Source organism: Myotis yumanensis, unplaced genomic scaffold (genome assembly GCF_028538775.1).
Source record: "Myotis yumanensis isolate MYYU_CA2020_CCGP unplaced genomic scaffold, mMyoYum1.0.hap1 SCAF_7, whole genome shotgun sequence".
NCBI lineage: Eukaryota > Metazoa > Chordata > Mammalia > Chiroptera > Vespertilionidae > Myotis > Myotis yumanensis.
In genome coordinates, this window is record NW_027223758.1 from 38,585,181 (window position 1) to 38,601,899 (window position 16,719).

Genomic DNA, 16,719 nt, shown 5'->3' on the forward strand with positions numbered 1-16,719 from the left:
TTTTAGGTATTTGGGTGCTCCTGTATTGGGTGCATATATGTTTACCAGAGTTATATCCTCTTGTTGAATTGCTCCCTGTAGTATTAGGAAGTGGCCTTCCTTATTGTTTGTTATGGCCTTCATTTTGAGGTCTATTTTGTCAGTATTGCTATCTCAGCTTTTTTTTTTTATTTCCATTTGCCTGAAAAATTTTTTCCCATCCCTCCACCATCAGTCTGTGTGAATCCTTCGTTCTGAGGTGGGTCTCTTGTAGACAGCAGATATATAGGTTGGACCATACTTTTTTAAAGAATGGAATGGGAAATTCTAATCCATTCTATTCTTGACAAAAAAAGATACACACAGAAACTGATGGGAGTGACTGCCAGTCCAGTTGTGCTCCTCTGGAAAGACCTCCGATCTGGGTATACAGGTCATGGGTTCTTAACCAAGGAGCCTCCTTCATGGAAATGTTATATATATATATATATATATATGAATAGATAGCATGCATAAGGGTTCATCAGATTCTCAAAAGTCTCTGTCATTAGTTCTAGATTCCAGTGGCCCCAAAAATTACTTTTGACACAAAGAAAATAACATCCCTTATCAGGGCTATTGTTTCTATACTCAGAACTCCAGAGAAGTTGAATTCTAAGATTTCCAGTTCTCCTCCCTGCTCTGAAATTACAGAACTCTTAACTGACCCTAGAGAATCAACCTTTTAGTGTATAACCAGGGGTCTAACCCATTGCTAATTACCCTTAAGAGGCCCTGAAGAGATTTGAGTTGGGGGAAGAGTGGACCAGAGCCTACCCCCCACCCCCCCAAACCTCCTTAGGCAGTTTCACTAATTAGTGTCTGAGGCAGCCAGTTGTTTGACTGCTGAGCAGGGCACCCAGCGGGCAGGGGTTTGCACTGGCACAATTTCAGAACTTCCTCTCTGATATTCTACCAAGGCCTCTACTCCCTACGTAGTGACTTGAAAATGTAGATTTTCTTGGCCTTCCCTCTCTGAAGGGAGTGTGGAGTGGTGGTGGTGGTGGTGGTGGTGGTGGTGGTGGTGGTGGTAGTGGTGGTGTGTGTTCGTGTTCTGCTCTTCCTGCGCCCTGCTGGAGAGGTTGTTCTCCACAGTGGAGCCACTACGTTTACCTGGTCTGTGTTGACTACTCCATAGCTATCCTTCACCTCCATTTTATCCCGTCGAAAAGAGTAGCCGAGCAGTGTTGGCCAGCAGATAAACCTGTTATCTCTCCTGCTCTCTCTGCCAGCAGCTCTCCCATCTTTTTGGTGCTTGAAAAATTGACACCACCTTGAGCTGAAATCTGTTCCTAGGGAAGCTACATTTATTAGTGGCTAATGAAACTGTGTGTGTGTGTGTGTGTGTGTGTGTGTGTGTGTGTGTGTGTAAAGCTTGGGGTGGCTGAAGTGTTTTCCTATCTGGCAGGCACTGGTGATGGATGGCCAGCCCTAACACCCAGAGAGACAGATGGAAGGAACATAGGCAGCTTCAGGTCTCCTGAAATTGACAAGCTGTACTTTACTTAAAATCCCAAACAAATAGGTAAATGACCTTTGCTCTTAGAATACCACTGCAATTGATTAAGGTATCTCTGCTCCAGGCTGGAATAAGCTATGGAAATACATGCTGATATGATCTAGTGCCCCCCTAAAACAGATTCTTCTGTATTTTACATTTTCCTTTTGAGAATTACAGCTCCGATCCCCTTTCTGTGCCCCACCCCCTGACTTGTTGAGGTATATAAAGAACATTCTCTTTCCAGCTCTTTTTCATCCTTCTTAATCAGCAAGATTAAAAGAGAAAATGATTGAGAAGTTCAGTATTTGTGGAACTGCCTAAAACCCAAAGTCTCTTCTTTGTTTGGACTCTGGTAGAAATTGCTTCTGGAAAAAGTAATTCAGTAAAAGAGAGAAGGGGGTTGTTATTGACGTCCTATACCATGTGGTACCATGTGGCCTTTTGCTTCATTTTCCTCTCATTAAACTGTTTAATATTTTTTAACTTTACGTACTGCCTATCTTTTGGACACAGTGAGCATGATGCAGGTTTTCAGACTTCACATGGCTTAGTTTCTGGTCTCTTTTATCTTCCTTTAAAAGCTTTGATGATTACCTTTTTTATGTATGAAGCATATATAGTATGAAAAGCTTACAGTTCACAGTCATACAACTTGGGTTCAAGTCTAAGCTCATACCACTTACTCAAGGACATGACCTTACATAACTTAAAAACTTCTCTGAGCTTTGGATTCTACATTTATAAAATAGAAATGAGAATAGTACCTTTCTTGTAGCTTAGTAGTGAGGATTGGGAAACAATGGGAAAATTGTATACAGATTCAAATAAGCCTACTGTCATAGATACACAATAAAAATGGTGACAGTTATTACTGTGCCCTACTTACTTTCAAATAAGAATTTGAAGCAGCTTACAGCAAAACAATATGGTGGTACTAAATCTTAGCTTTGAATAAGAATTTGTCAAAAGACAAATGTCTAACTGGAGAAAATATTTGCAATATATATGACAAAATGGTAATATTCTTAATTTATAAGGGCCTCATAGAAATATAAATTGGCAAAAGATAAGGCCAAGCAATTCACCAATTCACACAGAAAGCAATACAAATGGTCAGTAAACATCAGAAAATGTGCTTAACCTTATTCATGACAAGAACAAAAACATGCTAATCAAAAGAAGATCCTGTTTTTCACCCATCAGGTTGTCATAATTTCTAAGTTCAATCTGAGTGAGGATGTGGGAAAACAAATATATATATATATCAGAGGCCCGATGCACGAAATTCGTGCACTGGGGGAGGGGCGGGAGTGTCCCTCAGCCCAGCCTGCACCCTCTCCAATCTGGGACCCCTTGGGGGATGTCTGACTGCCAGTTTAGGCCCAATCCCACGATCCCACAGGGATGACCAGCAGTTGGACATCCCTCTCACAATCCAAGACTGCTGGCTCCCAACCGCTCACCTGCCTGCCTGTCTGATTGCCCCTAACTGCTTCTGCCTGCCAGCCTGATCACTCCCTAACCACTCCCCTGCCAGCCTGATTGACACCTAACTGCTCCCCTGCCGGCCCGATCACCCCCACTGCCCTCCCCTGCAGTCCCGGTTGCCCCCAACTGTCCTCCCCTGCAGGCCCAGTTGCCCCTAAATGCCCTCCCCTGCAGTCCCGGTTGCCCCCAACTGCCCTCCCCTGCAGGCCTGGTCACCCCTAAATGCCCTCCCCTACCAACCTGGTCACCCCTAACTGCCCTCCCCTGCCAACCAGGTCTCCCCTAACTGCCCTCCCCTGCTGGCCTGGTTGCCCCTAACTGCCCTCCTCTGCTGCTAGCTAGTCACCCCCAACTACCCTCCCCTGCCGGCCTGGTCCCCCCCAACTGCCCTCCCCTGCTGGCCATCTTGTGGCTGTCATCTTGTGACCACATGGGGGCATCCATCTTGTGTGAGAGTATGACGGTCAATTTGCATATTACTGCTTTATTATATGGGATATTTCCATACTTCCATTCTGTGTGTGGAGTGGAAGCATCATTGGTACAGCCTTTTGGGAAGGCAGAGAGAGTGGAAGTATTTGTGTCTTTTAACATTCTATATATCAGTACCTTTTAACTCACCAATTCCACTGCTAGGGATTTACCCTAAGAATATACATGCAAAAGTTGCCAAAATTGTGTACTTGAATATTTATTGCAGCATTGTTTCTAATAGCAAAAACAATACAACCAAAAACTGGAAACCACCTAAAATGCCCAAGATTGAGGCACAAGTTAAATTACGACAAGATTCAGTGGAATTATAGTAGTTTTAAAAAAAAAAAAAGTGTGTGCTGATATGGAAAGGTATAGTACAGAATATATGGAAAATATATATATTATAATTTCTTCTCCGAAAATGTACACAGTATACTTTCGTAGGTTATTTTTCTTGGGAGAGAGGAATAGGGTAGTGAGAGAAGTATGGGAAAAGAAATATATTTATTAGATGCTCAATAAGTATTTGTTGAGTCTATTTTATACCTTTTTGTATAGTTTGGTTTTACCATTGCTTTTATTTTAAAATGTATTGGTAGAGAATAGAGGGCATCAATAAGAAATTGCTTCCTGTGGTTGAGTTTTCTAATAGCCAAGGCAAAAAGGAAACCCTGATAAGAAGCACAAAAAATTCATCAGGAAGAAAACATTTTCCTGATCCTGATCCTGATCCTGATCCTGATCCTGATCTCTAAAAGGAATACTAATATAGTTGCCAGGATTTGTCTAAACTCAGAATCTTGTCTCTCTACAGCTTAAAATTTGTCGGTGGATTCTTGTCACTTTTCTTCATGGTTTGGCCTTTGCCCATCTTACTGCCCTTCCCTTCCCTTCCCTCTCAACCCCTCGAATGTGGTACTCCATTCACACTGGCCTTTGCATATATTGTTCCTTCTTCCTGGAATGCTCGCTCCTCTTTGCCTAGCTGTTGGCCATGGCTGGGTTTTGCTTGTTTGGCACTTCCAATGGGAATCCATCTAGGTCAGGTATCTCTATTCTGGGATCCTCAAGTCTCCTATGCCTACCTCACGGAAGGAGCTTGTCACACGCACTGTAATTACCAGGTATTATTTTGTTTGCCCACTAAATAAAGAGTACCTTAAGGTTAGGGATACTGTGTTGTTTGTCCCGGGGCCCTGAGCACTGAGTGCTTGCCTGGCACAGAAAAAGTGGTCAGTAAATGATTGACTGAGTGATCTGAAGTTTTAGTTCTACCTCTTTCGCCAATTAGCTGTGCAGACAAGTCACTTCTCTGAAGTGCCTCAATAGTTTTACCTATATAATGAGAGACTTGGCCCAGATAATCTATGAGAACTTTTTTCCTCAACGTTTGTCAGCTTGTCCTGTATATTCATGGAAATTGTTACCAGTTGTCATGATAATTTCAGTTTCAGAACTGAGCTTGTTAGAATTCACTGCATTTATTATGGCCTGTCCTGCATCTGTTCACCAGCTCAAGAGATCAGAGCCATATTCTAACTTGGCTTGGCCCCAAATTGCAGAACTGATGTATCCCCCACTCCTTCTTCCTCTAGTCTTCTCTCCTTGGCATACAGAGGTCAGAGGACTTTCCCTGACATGTACCTCAAAGGCCTCCCTTTCTTATCTTACTTTCTCACCCTGTGCTTAGCTGTCTTGGTTCACTGATCTTACCCTGGGTTCATGATGTTGTTTACCTTCCTGTGAAAACAGTGCCTGTTCTGTCCACTCCGCCTTCTACCCTCACCCCACCCTTCTCCCTGTTCCCTGCTCCCTTCCTTTTGTTCAAGATGGAGATTATACCACCTCAACCCCAGTTTTACGTAAAAGTTGAAAGATATTGGGTCTTATGAAGATATATTTTAAGAAAAACTTTATACTTAAAAGAATTGAATCTACTGATTAGACTATCCAATAAAAGCCTAATATGCAAATTGCCCCCTCAGGCGGTCATTCCACCTCTGGCTATGACATGCGCTGACCACCAAGGGGTGGCGCGGAACATGGCGGGCGTTGGTGAAGCGCTGTGACTTCTCACCGGCTACCTGGGGTCAGGGGTGGCAGGATGGAGGTGCTATGAGAATGTGGGGTGTCTGCCAAGCTTGCACTCACTCCCCCTGCTACCCCACATTCAGGTACCTTCTAGGAGCCCACCCTGCACCCACGCAGCGTCTTCCGGGTGAGCCGGGCCGCAGCCACTGAGACTACAGGAGAGAGAGTGCTGCCCGCCCATCTTCTGTGCAGCACTGCTGGGAGGCCCAGAGGCCCATGCTGTGCCCCAGCCTGTGGCGTCCGGCTGTGCTCACCGCATCTCCGCTTAGGGACTCGGGCGCCGTGATTCAGGCAGAGGGGGGGCCCAAGTGCTACCCAGGGCCCAGAGGTCAGCTGGGACCTGCCCTTCCATACCAGACGCTTATGCTTTGATTGCTGGCCAGGCCTAGGCACCACACCCATGCACGAATTTCTTGCACCAGGCCTCTAGTTTTATTGAAAATGGTAGTTCCACTAATCTCAAATGCAAAAAATATACAAAAGGGTGAAAGTTATTTGAAGGCATTTGACAGATATCCAGAATTCAAGAATGGTTGGTTGGTTTGTTCTGTTCCCTCCCCACCACCACCACCAAAAACTTGTATCGAGAGCCTGCTTTCTTCCCATTCATGCAGCAAGTATTTTTCAAAGTACCTACTATGTGCCAGGCATTGTTTTAGGACCTCGGATATAGCAATGACTGAAGCAGACTGAAATTCCTGCCTTTGTGGAGCTTATATTCTAATTGAAGGGAGGCAGTGAACAAAATAAATAAGTAAACATAGTATTTTAGAAGATAATGCATGCTAAAGAAAAAGAGAGGGGATAAGACTTGGGAATAATGTTGGGCATTGCATTTTTAAATAGGGTAGTCAGAGGAAAGCCTCATTGAGGAGATGACAGTTGAGTAAAAGTAGACTTGAAGATTAGGCCATGCAGATAATCTGATGAGGAGCATTTCAGGCAGAGGAAATAGCAAGTGCAGAGGCTCAGAGAGCATGCCTGGCGTTAGAAACAGCATTTAGGCTGAGCGAGTAGAGGAGCCATTGGAGGGTATTTAAGCAGAAGAATGATGGGATTCAACTTTAGGTTAAAAAAGGATCATTCTGACTCCTCTATAGAGATTAGGCCAAAGTGGGCAAGAGTGGAAACAGAGAGAGATCCACAAATAGGTTGTTGAATATTCCAAGCAAGAGATGATGGTGGTGTGGACCAGAGTAGTGACTATGCGGCCTTAGTAAGAAGAGATGGGATTCTGGATATAATTTGAAGGTAAAGCTGACAAAAGCTGTGGTTCATGTGACAAAAGAGAATTAAGAATATCTTTACTGTTTCTGGCTTGAGAAACTGGAGAACCTGGCTGCCATTAACTAGATGGAAAAGACCATGGGAAACAGGTTTAAGGAGGAAGATCGAAAGCTTGGTTTGGGACATGTTAAGTTTAAAGGATCTTGGACAACCACATAGAAAGAGCAGGCAGACAGTTGAATGTATGAGTCTGCATCCAGAGAATAGGACTGAATTATAGAAACAAATTTGGGAGTTGTCAGCATGTAAATGGTTTTTAAAGCCATGGGACTAAATGAGATCCCCATGGAAGTGAATGTGGGTAGAAAATAGTCTAAGGACTAAATAACTCCAGCATTAAGACAACAGGGAAATGAAGAGGTGGGGGATGCTTCTGATACAAGTGAGGAAATAAAACAAATGCAATAATTGTTATCTATGCTACAATAAGAATGCTTACTTGTGACTTTAGTTAATAGTCAAGTGATTTTTGAAAACTCAAGGTAACTTTGGCATTTGAAGATGCCCTTCAGTCACTTATCAAATAGAATATTTATTGTTCCACACCATGTGCATTTTAGTTCAAAATAAACTTGGCCATTTTTCCATGAATAGACTTTTGCCACTTCCTTTTCAAGGTCATTATTCTTGATTTTAAAAAATTCTTTTTAAAGAAAAGAATCTCTTTACAGCTGAAGCCTTAGTATACCCTTCAATTACCCTCTTCTTCCCAGGGGTAGAAGAATAGTACCTCATAATAATGCCCATGGGTTTTGTGAACTCAAAAAGCATCATTACCGTTTTGAAGTACTTGCTGTCCAGCTGCTTTAAACCTAAAGTGGGGGTTTTAGCTGCACCAGAATGTAAGTGGTTGCACTGGGGCCTTATCATATTTCTTATTTAATTCTGGGATATTTACTTGGGAAAGTGATAAGGTAATTTGAGAATATGATGAACGTGTCTTATTTATTCATTATATGCTCATCTCATGGCCAGTATTCATATTCTTTCTACAGATTATTTCTGTAAAGGGGGGATTAGTTTGAAGTTCTGTTGTGGACAATAAAAATCAATTTATTCCAGGCAGAATAGAGATTCTTAGTTTTGACTCATTTGCTCAAGTTGGCCTTGAAGGTATCATCCCTATTGAATACATTTCTTGTGCAGTACGTGAAGACCAGTTCAGTTTCCAATGACACAGTTTAGGCTCTTAATCTTATTAATCAATAGCAGCAGTCAGGGAAGGCCTCCTTATTCCCTTCAATAGAACCAGACCAAGCTTGAAGAGGTAATAATTACTGCCCTGATCACAGCATGTTTTCTTTCCTCCTTCCCAACCCAGAGCATGTCTGTTCGATCCTGGCTTCCCTCCTGCGGAACCTGAGAGGGCAACAGCGAACCCGGCTGCTGAATAAATTCACTGAAAATGACAGTGAGAAGGTGAGTGCTTGATGGACTGTAAGAATGGGACCAGACCGCTGGTGATAGAAGGGCTCTTACCTGATGCAGTCTGAAGGGTGCTGGGTTGATTGTTCCTGCCCTAAAATATCTTCTTCCGCGTCTAGGCCCCATTGCTTTGGATGAGAAAGGTTTGTCTGGTTATTCTGTCTTGCATTCCCCTGGGAGTAGTAACATCATAGGGTAGTATCAATTAGCACTTTAAAGGGTGTTTTAGATTACAATAGGATTGGGGGAGGGGAGGGTGATGAGAGACATCATAGCAGAGTGACTAAAAGCATGCACTTTGGATTCAGATGTATGGATTTGAGCCTGCTTTTGCCACTTTTGAGACATGTGCTACTCTGAGCCTCATTTTCCTTGGCTTTAAAATGAAGTCATTGATACCCATCTTGAAGAGTCAATGAGATAAAGATCAAATGAAGTCTTACTAGGTGGTGGTAAGGGAAATGAAGATGATGCTAAAAGAAATGGTAGAGCCTATTCTAGATGGGCTATGGAATATGGGACTGACCATGTAAATGCGATTAGATAAATATTCTATAGTTATCTAGCATGCCAAACCATACGTGTTTGAAGAGAATAAGAACTATCATTTAGTGGGTGACTACTAGGATTGGGTGATACAGTATTATTCACATTTACAGATAAGGAAATTGACACTTAGAGACATTATGTGACTTGCCCAAGATCACCCAGTTAAAAAGCAGAACTGAGATTTGAACCCAGGCTGCCTAAGTCCAGAAAGCCTGTGTATTTTATCATACTAGAAATAAGTAGGTAAGTCCAGATGAGTAAAAATTAAGGACCAAAGCCTCCCCTTTTTTTCTTTTTCTTTTTTAATGTTGTTGGGGTTTTGTTTTGTTTTTTTGGTTTTTTTTAATGAATTTCAGAGAGAGGAAGGGAAAGGGAGAGAAAGATAGAAACATCAATGATGAGAATCATTGATTAACTGCCTCCTACACACCCTCTACTGGGGATCGAACCTGCAACCCAGACATGTGCCCTGATGGGGAATTGAAACGTGATCTCCTGGTTCATGGGTCGATGCTCAACCTCTGAGCCACACCAGCCGGGCAAGGGCCCTTTTAAACTTACAATAGCTTTCTTTCCTATGTCCAAGGTAAGGCTACATTTTCCCCCGACTTTGGAGAGATTTTAAGACTGTCTCTTTGAGCCGACCTCTAACCATTTTTTCTTCTCTCACTAGCAGTGTAGCATGGTGAAAAGGCCATCAGGTTAGGGCGCAGAACATCTTAGCAATCATGTCCCCTCCTGACATTTAATGTCTGTGCTTCAGTTTCCTCACCTTTGAAATTAGGGTTGTAATCTGTCTTCTCTGACTACCTTGTCAGGTTTTTGTAAGGCCTAAGGAAATAATAGACATGAAAATATACGTAAGATCTTAGATCCATCGTTGTTTCCAGAGAGGGTTTGGGTGCAGTCTTCCTGGACTCTCTGATGCCATGTTGAAGCAACTTCAGCTATTAACCATTAACAGCTCCTGGGTAAACACCAGGGTTGCCAACCTAGTAAAGAGATGGGTTAGAAGTCTAGGCTGGCTTCATGGTATTCCTTCAATCTTTCAGAAGTCTTAGGGGAACAGGAAACTTTTTCAGACCTACTGAGTGTTCCTCAGGCCATGTTTGAAGCATGACTTTTGTTAAGTTTAAAACTGATTTTTGAATTGTTGCTGAGCAAAAGTCAGGTTCTTTTTAAGTTGCTGAAGGAGTTTTTCTTGCACTCTCTTCTGACTCAAAAGCAACTAAAGAAATTTTACTCAGACCTTTTTAAAAAAAGATCAGCTCTGGGGCAGAATCTGAACATGAAAGGTTTCAGTTCTAAAAAAAAAAAAAATTCTGTAAAGTTCTAAGTGAATATCAAGTATGTAACTTCAAGCTCCTTCTCTTTGCACAAAGCAGATTGAAGTTTTATTTATTTATTTGTTTATAACAACTTGAATTCATGGGAGTCCTCGAAAGGCTGGGGATGCATCGCCTTCTTTGGGGAATGGGACTGTGTTGCTTTGTTCCGTGCAGCTCTTTAATCCATTCCTGATGTGTCCATAAGCAAAGCTGATCTCCCATGTAGGAGTGGTACAGTGGATCTCCCTTTATAAGGAGTGACAGAGATGAATCAGAGCTTCCCCTTCCTTTTGCCTTGACATTCTCTTTCCTTCTTACTCATGCCTGTGGAATATCTCTTTCAGGTTGACAGACTGATGGAGTTGCATTTTAAATATCTGGATGCAATGCAGGTGGCCGACAAGAAGATTGAAGGGGAAAAGCATGTACGTATCCCTGCCTGCCTTTCGCCAGCTACTGGCTTGCACTCCGTTTGGATCCCCTGCGCACCTTATATTTACCCGCAGAACAGGAAGGGCTAAGGTGCCGTCTGCCTTCGTATGTCATCTAACAGCTTGCAAGAGCAGAGCTCCTCTGACAAGAGTGAAAGTCCTTCAGGAGGAAGGCTGTGTGGGATTGAGCCAGGTCTGGCCCGAGTCTGGGGGATCGTTCTAATACCCTTGACAAGAGCTTCTCTTAGAAAGTCAACCCAAGTACACTGCTGGGACTTGCACCACATTGGCCGCGTGTGCTAATGCACACACTTGCTGGTGTCTGTAGTCATAGGGAAGCATTGGAGGAAGGGTGATCACAGGGCGTAAGAGCTGAAAGGAGACTGCGAGGTTGTTGGATCCATTTCCCCCATCCAAAGATGAGAAGCTGGAGACTAGAAAAGGGAAGCTCAGGTGTGTTTCAGCAAAACCCACACAGGTTCTACACAACTGACGCTAATTTTCTTATGCTGATGGTTGCTGAGGGAAATGAAACCTGCTCGTCCAGTGATGGCGAACTTTTTGAGCTGGGTGTGTCAGCATTTTGAAAAACCCTAACTTAACTCTGGTGCCGTGTCATATACAGAAATTTTTTGATATTTGCAACCATAGTAAAACAAAGACTTATATTTGTGATATTTATTTTATATATTTAAATGCCATTTAACAAAGAAAAATCAACCAAAAAATGAGTTCGCGTGTCACCTCTGACACGCGTGTCATAGGTTCGCCATCACTGTGCTAGTCTTTTTCCCTGTGGGGCTTTGCTTACTATGGTGTTATCCTACCTTCTGTGTTATTTACCTGCTTCCATTTTGTTCTCTGCTACCTCTGGCCTCTGTAGCTTTCTCATCTGCCTCCTCAATGAGGGCAGGTTTTCATATCTGTTTTAATGTTCGATTCATATTTTCTCTCCTACAAGACATTCCTTAGTCTTTAGTCACATTGCATAATGATCTTTTTCTTGCTTTTTTTCAAAGTCTGAAATAGACTTCATCTTCCTTGTGATCTTGATTTGCTATATCGCTCCGTTCTCTTTTTACTTCTCGCCTTAAAGATCCACTTGGTGTTTGAACCTCCCTGGTGGAGGAGCCGTTTCAGTGCCCGCCTCCGTCTATGCTGGGTAGTCCAGCTATGCTGCGGGCCAGGGTGAGAGCCCAGGGCTGGCAAAGACTATGCCTTTTTCTCTTTGCCTCCCCTTTCACGAAAAACACCTTCATGTATGAATACCAGTAGACAGGCAACCGTGTATCGTTCTTGTGATTTCCCCATGCTCCCTAGGCCTAGTGAGTCCTCAGATGTTTGTTGATTGATTGGATTGATTGGCTGGGACTTTATTCTTTTATGCAGTGATGCTACTACAAGAGAAAAGGCAGAGGCTCTAAATTCTGAGGCTGGACTTCAGGCTCTAGCATTTCCCACACACAGTCCTTTCATTCCACACACCTACCCCCTCTTTGTTCTTTGATTAAGCTCTCCTTTTCCATCGTTTATTCCCTTTGCAGTAACTTGTACTTGATGGACACTTAGTGATCATTAAAGTGATGGAGTAATACATTCTTTCTCTCTGTCTGAATGATAATTAGAAACGAATTGAAATATCCCTAGACTTTTGTAAGGAAATAGCTGGAACAACAGGTCTGGGGGACTCCCCCATTTATCTGCTGACGGAGATTTTCAGGGGTGGCAGAGGAGCACCTGGGAGCCAGGAGACCTAGACGTGTAATGCAGGCACCACTGCCTAGCCACGCCTTGTCACCGAGCCACATGTAGCCCCAGTTTCATAGCCATAACACAGTATCAGCAAAGGCAATTTCCAAGATACCCTCCAGCTTAATGTTTTCCCTCAGGTTCAGGTGAACATCCTTTGGTAACTGCCATTTTTTAAAAATGGGATGGATAAAGAGCACTATGAGCGGTTGATCGGTGACGGAGCAGCAGCCGAGTAGATGTGAATTTCTGCTCTGCCACTTCCTAGCTCTGAGACCCTGGACAAATGTGTTGACCTCTCTGAGCTTTGGTTTTCTCATCTGTGAAATGGAAATAACATTTCCTGTTCGGTACTATTATGAATACTAAGTATGGCATATAAAGTACCTTGCTCAGTAACTGAAAGCTGCTGCTGTTGCTAGATTTTCCCAGCTTCCTTTAGAATTCTGGTGTAACTTTAGGTAAGCCAGGCAGTCCTTTCCTAAGAGCATCTTCCTTGCCAGGTTCCCAGAGGAGTCGCTCAAGCAAACCAGAGTGTTGGTACCATCACATGCTTCGTTTGAAAGGAAACTGAAATAGGCTTTGAAATAGGCTTTTGCTGTTTTTTTTTTTTTTTGAGGGAGACAGGTAAGCTGTTGGCCGTCAGGTTGCAGCTTGCCTGTAGCTGTTAGGAAACTTGGCCTGCTTCCCACAAGATTATCTATTATCAGCACTGAAGAGGGTGTGAAATTGATGCGCACTGACGGAGAGTAATCTCTGCAGCCACTCTCCCCAGCACTCACGGCGCTTGTGTGTGCCACAGGCACCAGGCCCCTGCCATTCCCTGACAAACATCTGTCTCCTGGATGCCAAGGCCGTTTTGCTGGGCATGGCAAACATTCCAAGGCCATTAGCACTCAGCAACCTCCGTGTTGCTCAGAGAGACGGGCGGGTGGGGGCGAGGGATGCATTTGTGAGCAGTGCTTTCTGCCAGCACTCGGGCTCCATCCTGGCAGATGAAGCCGCCTCACGGTGTAAAGTGACTTAGAACAAAGCGACCTCTTTTTCACCTCTCCTTCATGTACTCTTCTCTCTTAAGTCATACACAATGTATCGCCTCACCCCATCCCACCTCCATTAAACTTGGGTGTCTTGCCGAAACCGGTTTGGCTCAGTGGATGGAGCGTCAGCCTGCGGACTGAAGGGTCCCAGGTTCGATTCCGGTCAGGGGCATGTACCTGGGTTGCGGGCACATCCCCAATGGGAGATGTGCAGGAGGCAGCTGATCGGTTTCTCTCTCATCGATGTTTCTAACTCTCTATCTCTCTCTCTTCCTCTCTGTAAAAAATCAATAAAATATATTTAAAAAAAAAAAAAAAAAACAGAAAAAAAAAAAAAAAAACTTGGGTGTCTTACACCATTGGGAGCTCGGCACGTATTTATTGACTTAAATTGAATGCTTATTTCCCAGGCATTTGATGATCTTGACAGTCAGATCAGTAATAAATAAATATCTCACATATTTTGCCAAGTCAACAACAGCAACAACAAATCTTAGATAATGGGAATCGGGTATTGACATTTTTAGTGTCCCAGAGCCATCATGTTTTCTGTAAACTTCAGACTTCCATGGGTACAGTGCAAGTGTTCATGGTTTGCTGTTGACCAAGATTCACTGGAGAGAATCCAGTCATTTGGCAGATATTTCTTAAGCACCTGCTTTGTGCAAGGCCCTGGGCTTGGCACTGGCGGCGGGAGGAGGGTGAAAGTGCTAATAGAATGGACCCCAGGAGTGGTGCTGAGGGCTAGAGGTGTCCAGGGAGCAGGGAGAAGTTGCCTGCACGTAGAGTCACCCTTAGTTTGTGGAGGAGGCGAGATTCAAGCTGAACCTTAAAAGGTAGAGTCATTAGGGCATTTCCAGTGGAGAGAAAACAGGAGCAAAGGAGGGGCACTGGGAAGGCAAGTTAAGTTTGGGGGCAAGTGCGAAGTTAAATCCAGGAGCAGAAGGTGTCAGGGGAGTCTGGCTAGCCTTCAGAGCCAGGCTTAGTCTGGTTCTCCGGCTGTGGACAAATAGCCTAACTGCCCCAGCCTTATTTTCTTCCTTACTGGTGTTTTGATTTTAAGGCATATGTCCCAACCTGTGTGCTTTAAGGAATTACATATGTAGGGATTGCTGGCATAGATATAACACACATGAAAGGGCCTGGCATGGAGGGGTGGCCAGAGAACCTTTCATTTTTTTTATAAGGACTATTTGCACCACCATGCCTCCACATACACACACATTTTCTCCCCTAGTACTGCGAGATTTTGCTTGATCTGAGCTCTCCCTACTTCTTACTTCTCCTGCCACTACTGCGTTCCTGCCTTACAGCCTTTGCATTTGCTCTCCCTTCTGCCTTGACTCTGCTCCTGCTGGTGCTTCCTCCAGCCATCAAGTCTCAACCTAACTGTCACCTCCGGAGGTTTTCTGTGATTTCCATATAGAAAGTCGCACCCCTATCCCCAGGTCCTGGGCTTACAACTCCCAGCCAGGTTACAATGTGCTTTCTTTAATCAGAACAAAATAATCACGGTTAACAGAGCATGATTAATATTTCTTATAATTAATAGCTAGTCCCCAGTATCTGTTTCTGCCTCTAACAGACATACTGTTGGGGTTCCTGGTTAACAATATTTGACCTGAACTTTTAAAGATTTTTTAAAATTCATTTTTAGAGGGAAGAAGGGAGATGGAGAGAGAGGGAGAATCATCGATGTGAGAGAGAAACATCACCTGCCTCCTGCACACATCCGCTGATGGGATCGAGCTGCAACCCCAAGCATGTGCCCTGGCTGGGAATTGAGCCAGCAACCTTTTGGCGCGTGGAATTATGCCCAACCAACTGAGCCACACTGGCCAGGACTTTTTATTTTTTTAAGAAAAAAATTTTTTTATTGATGACTTGAACTTTTAAAGGGCATGAGTGAGCAGCAGTTCTCTGTGATCTGTAAATATCTAGGATGCTTGTCTCAGCAGATTTCACCTGAATCCCCAAACAACAGGAAATACCAAGGACGATATCCTGACTCCTTGGTTCCTTCTGGCTTCTATTGGTTAAATGTTCAGAGATGCCTGGCTTCTGGTTGTCAGGAGTAAGACATAATTATATAGGCAGGCATTTTAAAAGAGGGAGCAGAGCCTTGGAGAGAGGGTTTTCCCTTTTTTAGTTCCTGGGAAAATTATTCTCAGCAGGTTTATTCAATAAAGTGTTCTTACCACATACTTTGCACCATAATGACTTACAAATTGCATGCTAATTTTGCCACAGTTAAATTATTCCAAGCTTCATCCTGGAAAGAGAAAGATGGATTCCATGTAATGAAATAGTATCCACAGGACTTAATGTCTGAAACAAACTTTGACTATTTCCTTAGCATTTGAAACTCAGACCTTTGTACAAAAAACAGGGAACGCGTAGGAATGAAAGTGTGGGGTAGGTGATCCTGCAGACAATGGAAGTGTGAGGCTGCCATTGATTCTCCTGCTAACCACTCTGGAAGCTCTGGGGCAAGCTTACAAAAAGAGAATCCTGCTGAGAGTTCCTCTCAGCTGTTCTTTAAACCAGTGGTTCCCAGACTTCTCAGGCCATGAATTTGCCAGAACACAGCTTACAGCCAGAAGAGGCCAGGGACGGTGGGGGAGGGGTGACATGGTGCTTTTCCTCTCCTGCTTCCCTCTCCAGGCACCCACAGATTCTGCCACAGGTCCATTTGCCCTCTCTCTCCTGCCTCCCTGCCCCTGCCTCTCCCCTTCTCAGTCACAGTCATCCTTTCTATAGTTAGGAGGTTGGACTGGGTTCCAGTCACCCCTTTGCCACTTACCTTGTACTGTGGTCTCAGCACTGTTTTGCTGTTTTCATCCTTTAGTCCTCTTCAGTGGGGTTCCTAGTCTCTCCCCTACAGACTCATGGAAACCTTGCTTCTTTCAAGGCTGGTTTATATGTATGAGAAGTCTGGGTAGTTGTTTCCTCATTTACATTTTAGTAAACTTAGAAATTGAAGACACACCTGTGGTGGAGGCATTATGATAACATGGAAGGGACATGAGCCCTGGGTTAAATCCCAGCTCTGCCACACACGAACTCTGTTCTTTTTGGAAATGTATCATCCTGTGTGTGCGCTAAGTTTTCATCATAACTTCATTTGAGAGGGTTATTTTGAAGATTAATGCAGGTGTTTGTAAAAACCCGGCGCGTGGTCATGTGTTGAGCCAGACTAACGTAGTCAGTCTTTCCTTTGGCAACAAAGCTCTGGCCTGAGATCCTCAGATTCTTATGAGAGCTTCTGTCAGTTAGCTCGGTGTTCTCCAAAAAAAGTCAATAAATAAATCCCTTTTACTCTTTCTCCAGCCTTG

At 43.7% G+C, this 16,719-nt stretch overlaps 1 protein-coding gene across 1 annotated transcript in view; it reads left to right on the top strand.

Moving 5' to 3' along the window:
* Positions 1-16,719, top strand: part of CTNNBL1 (catenin beta like 1) — a 179,396-nt gene that overhangs the window by 145,290 nt on the left and 17,387 nt on the right. Inside the window, exons 12-13 of the mRNA XM_070420298.1 lie at positions 8,184-8,281; positions 10,509-10,589. Coding sequence (XP_070276399.1) covers positions 8,184-8,281; positions 10,509-10,589 — 179 coding nt within the window. The remainder of the gene's footprint in view (positions 1-8,183; positions 8,282-10,508; positions 10,590-16,719) is intronic.